This window comes from Phragmites australis, chromosome 9, assembly GCF_958298935.1.
Source record: "Phragmites australis chromosome 9, lpPhrAust1.1, whole genome shotgun sequence".
Taxonomy (NCBI): Eukaryota; Viridiplantae; Streptophyta; class Magnoliopsida; order Poales; family Poaceae; genus Phragmites; species Phragmites australis.
In genome coordinates, this window is record NC_084929.1 from 35,260,799 (window position 1) to 35,265,755 (window position 4,957).

At 41.7% G+C, this 4,957-nt stretch overlaps 1 protein-coding gene across 1 annotated transcript; it reads left to right on the forward strand.

Moving 5' to 3' along the window:
* Positions 1 to 274: 274 nt before the first annotated feature.
* LOC133929449 (protein WHAT'S THIS FACTOR 1 homolog, chloroplastic-like) lies at positions 275 to 1,947 on the forward strand. Its single transcript, XM_062376205.1, has one exon. The coding sequence runs from the start codon at positions 332 to 334 to the stop codon at positions 1,850 to 1,852; it is 1,521 nt and encodes a 506-aa protein (XP_062232189.1). The 5' UTR covers positions 275 to 331; the 3' UTR covers positions 1,853 to 1,947.
* Positions 1,948 to 4,957: the final 3,010 nt, after the last annotated feature.

A 4,957-nucleotide genomic window follows, 5' to 3' on the forward strand; every position in this document is an offset into this window, starting at 1 on the left:
TATAATCTAGCTCTCTAAATATTTTCAACTTAAATAATTACTTATGAAATGAGAAACAAGATACATTTTAGGATCTCTAAAATTTATCTTTTTTATTGTTTAAATCATATTTTTATCTAAAAATATTTCAAAAGTTTGATAGTAACATCCTCTATATCATATTTTTAAAATTTTTATGTTATAATGGGCAACATGAGCCTATATTTGTAAATTTCTAAAACGAACATATATATGTACAATTTTTATTTTTTAAAAATAAAAATAAAAATATCACACGGAGGAGGGAGGTTTATCCCTACCACTCTCGATGCGGCGAGGGTGAGCGGCGGAAATGGACGCCAAGCTGATGCTGCTCCCCTTCCCATCCGCGCCCGCGCCTCTCCACCCGGCGGCGCCCGCCAGGTCCCTCTTCCTTGGTGCCTCCCTCCCCCTTCACCCGTGCGCTCCGCCGCCGTTCCTGCTGCGCCTTCGCCCCCGCCCCGCTGTGGTGGTGGCGCAGGCCGCCGTGAAGCGCCGCAAGGAGGTGCCCTTCGACAACGTGATCCAGCGGGACAAGAAGCTCAAGCTGGTGCTCAAGCTCCGCAACATCCTCGTCGCGCAGCCCGATCGCGTGATGAGCCTCCGCGACCTCGGCCGCTTCCGCCGCGACCTGGGGCTCACCCGCAAGCGCCGTCTCATCGCGCTCCTCAAGCGCTTCCCGGGCGTCTTCGAGGTCATCGAGGAGGGCGTCTACTCCCTCAAGTTCCGCCTCACACCGGCCGCAGAGCGACTCTACCTGGACGAGCTCCACCTCAAGAACGAGTCCGAGGGCCTCGCCGTCACCAAGCTCCGCAAGCTCCTCATGATGTCGCTGGATAGGCGCATCCTCATCGAGAAGATCGCGCACCTCAAGCACGACCTCGCGCTCCCACCGGAGTTCCGCGACACCATCTGCCTCAGGTACCCGCAGTACTTCCGTGTCGTCCGGATGGACCGAGGGCCAGGGCTGGAGCTCACGCATTGGGACCCCGAGCTGGCCGTGTCGGCTGCTGAGCTCGCGGAGGAGGAGAATCGGGCGAGGGAGGCTGAGGAGAGGAATTTGATCATCGACCGGCCACTCAAATTCAACCGGGTGAAGCTGCCCAAGGGGCTGAAATTGACGCGGGGAGAGGCGCGGAGGATTGCGCAGTTCAAGGAAATGCCATATATTTCACCGTACTCGGACTTCTCACACCTGCGGCCCGGTTCGGCTGAGAAGGAAAAACATGCCTGCGGAGTCGTTCATGAGATTCTTAGCTTGACACTTGAGAAGCGCACATTGGTGGACCACCTGACGCACTTCCGGGAGGAGTTCCGGTTCTCCCAATCCCTGCGGGGCATGCTCATCCGTCACCCGGACATGTTTTATGTATCGTTCAAAGGGGACAGGGACTCGGTCTTCCTCCGCGAGGCATACAGGGACTCACAGCTAGTTGAGAAGAACAAGCTGGTGCTGATTAAGGAGAAAATGAGGGCTCTTGTAGCTGTCCCACGCTTCCTTAGAAGAGGTGCAGTTAGGACTAGTGAGGCGGCTAAGGGAGCCAATGGAGCGGCACAGTTATTGAATGAAGGAAGCGACACAGAAGATGATGAAGACGAAGGGCTGTCTGATATGGAAGATTTGATTAGTGAACTTTCTGGAGGCAAATCCGATACTGACTACCAATGGGGAGATGGTTGGTTTGGTGAGAATGATGACTCGCCACCAGACTTTGAAGACGATGACTCAAGTCCGCAAGAAGTCAAGGTTACTATGAAAAATGCTGATGGTTCTGCCAACCGCAGGGTCTCTGTTCCTGTATTTCCTGATGGCAGACCAAGGGAACGGTGGTAAATTGAGTTATTTTGAGCTTTTGGTTGATAGAATTATTAATCTCTAATGTTAGTTCTTTGATCATATCTAGTTGAAAAGCCCTTTGTCTTTTGAGATGTCCTGCTGTTTTTTGTTACCAAGCACATTAGTAGCATGTCACATCAAGGAACCTACACGAACATGTTAAAAAAATCAAAAACATAATTCTCTGGTGAATGTTAAAAAACACACAGATTCGTAAAACTGTATTTCACAAGAATGTGCATATAGTCATCGTGGCTAGGGTTTTGGTCATGTTGAGAAAATTGGGTTGTATGATTGATCATATCTTGTGATATATACGACGCATAAATATCTAACGCTGTTAGTTATGCTGGCCTTTTCTTGAAAAAAAAGGAGGCTTCAGTGGTTATGAAGTTCTATAAATTCCTAATTTGATATTTGAGTGGACTGGGCGGCAAATAATAGTTGTGTTTAAACTTTGGCGAAATAATGACTGTAGTTTATTTTGTTTCTAAGACATACTTGTGGTCCTAAGTTTGACAAAACTACCTTGTAGCAATCTTAGTAAGTGGCACTGGGACCAAGGGGCAAGGGTATTAGCCATTTTTTTACTCCTCCATCAGTCAGTGTTTGTTCAAGTTGATGGTGCAGCAAGAAGATAAAGGCAAGAAATACAAACAACTGGAATCGTGCAATGTCCACACTAAACATAAAGGATAATAAGTAACATTTTTAAAACTCACTAAAACATGCATCTCTTTCAGTTTACTGTTGTGGTTTTAGATTTATGACAATTCATGGCCAAAGCCAAATTTAGGGCCTGTATCAATTGTTACGCTGGAACATGTTTTCCAGCACCTTATCTATCTGAAGTCTGAAATGCTGGCCATAACTTTTAGGGGTATCCAATGTTTCATAAATACACAGATTTGACATCTTCAAAAAGTCTAGGTCCATGATTGATCATAGATTGTGATATAAATTGTGTGCCAACCTGTATATAAGGACTTAATATAAAAAATATATTAATTTGACATCATGTTAGTTATGTTGTCCTTCTCTTGGAAAAAGGAGCTATGCAGTTTATTCAGTTAAATACAGTGCTATTTTGAGTGGACTTATAGTGTGTGGTACATTACAACTTGTGTTTAACTCTCTGCAATCATGGATGGAACAATTGTTTCTAAGGCATGCTTGTTGTTTCGGAATCAGTTACCTCCTAGCAGTCTTTGTAAGCCACAGTGGTAGCATGGACATTATACTTCTGACTTCCTCATTAGCCGGTGCCTTTTAAACTTGCTGGCTAAGAAGTTAGGAAACAAGAAACACAAAGCACATTAAAAAAAGACGATACATGCATATGTCTTGTAGCTTAATAGGTTTTCATTTTATATTGATCGTGACTTGATCTCCGAATATGGATTTTTGGCGCCCTCTTTTTGTTGTTACCCTGGAATTCCATTCAGACGTATTATTCAGTGTTTTTTCTGTTAAACCAAAACAATATGTATCCTCACCGTGTAATACCAGAAGTTCAGTTTAAGTCCTAATGTATTCAGAAGTTGATATCTACTATGTGTTTCTTCTTTTCATGTTTTCATGTCAGTCATATGAAGACTTTATCATGAAATATTTATAATTCTGTAACTGTAACTCCTGTAAGCCCCGTTCATTTAACTCAAAGAAACCACGTAGGTTCCTTGGTTCTTCAATATTTGCATCTGTACTTGTACATTTTTCTTGGAGAAAAGCTTGCATTTACATGAAGACGCTGCATACTGCACACCTGTCATCTTGCAGCATGGAATCACAGCTGCTGAATGATGACTGCGGCTCATTTCATCTCATTGATTTACTTGCACATTCAGCATTGAGATCTTTGGCAATGTTTAAAGACTTCAATTAATAATATTATTAATTTATTTGTACTTTTAATCTACCTCTATGTATAATATGACTTAAACTTCCTATCTTGATATTATCAATTCATTTGTACTTTTAACCTACCTCTATGTATAATATAATTTAAACTTCCTATCTTGATATAGTGTTAGTTGTGCTTATGTTACATCCTCATCATATGTATACATATATAGAGGAGTTTAGACTATATTATGTGATTTTTATGTATCGTAATCTATATGTTTTTATCAGTATCCACATAATCATTCTAATTAGATTCCTACAAGCGATACAATCTTATTGGATCATGGTTCATAAAGGTCTCTCTCATGTGCTCTAATAATTTCTATTGAGTTCAATATGTATTTATAGTTTTTTTTTTAAAATTGTTAACAAAGGGGATAGTTTTGATGATCAAAGCAAATAAAAAAACATGATAAACAAGATGATGTATCTAGGGAAGAACAAGCAAGGAAGTAAGATGACTAGGTATGCCAAAGTTAACAAAAGTGAGAAGAAAAAGCTCTCGCATGAGTTGATCAATGGAGATAGTGGTGACGAGGAAAGAGAGAGCCACGAGAAAAAGGAGTACAAAGTGTAGGGAGATAATGATGATGGAGAAATAGGGCGCCGTGAGGGGGGGGGGGGCTTGTAGATAAGAACAAGGACAAGCTTCCTCACAATTGGTTCTCTAGTTGTTCTTACTGTGCATCTAAGTAAAGTGGTAATGTATTGTGCTTTTTTATAAAAATGTTGCTATATTTGTGCCAATTACATTTGATATCATTTATTTATCACTTGCTTTGGTTGCGTTATCATCAATCACAAAAAATGAGATTGTAGCGAACATGACTCTTTTAGAGCATGTATGTGATTTTGGTGATTAATAACAATATAGTCAATGTGACACACATGTTTACTAAGTATATACCTTAGTATGTCTCATAGATGAAATACATGAAGAAGTTACCGAAGCTGGAACAAAAATTGATTGAATTGGAAAAATTACAGAAAAATTGTACACACTGGATGGTCCGGCGCTCAGAAGTTTGTACAAATTGGAGCATTCTAGAGGAAGGAGTTAAAGAAGCTACACACAGATGGTCCGACGTTCTGAAGTTCTACGCTCCAGAGTGTTTTGTGTAGAGAAGAAATGTTTTGCTTGGCAGAAGAAGATATGCATGTCGGATGGTTCGGCGCTCTGGAGATAGTGCACGCTAG

What these genes read in the sequence shown, in the direction of transcription:
- LOC133929449 (XM_062376205.1), top strand. Translation starts at nt 332, where the DNA reads ATGGACGCCAAGCTGATGCTGCTCCCCTTCCCATCCGCGCCCGCGCCT.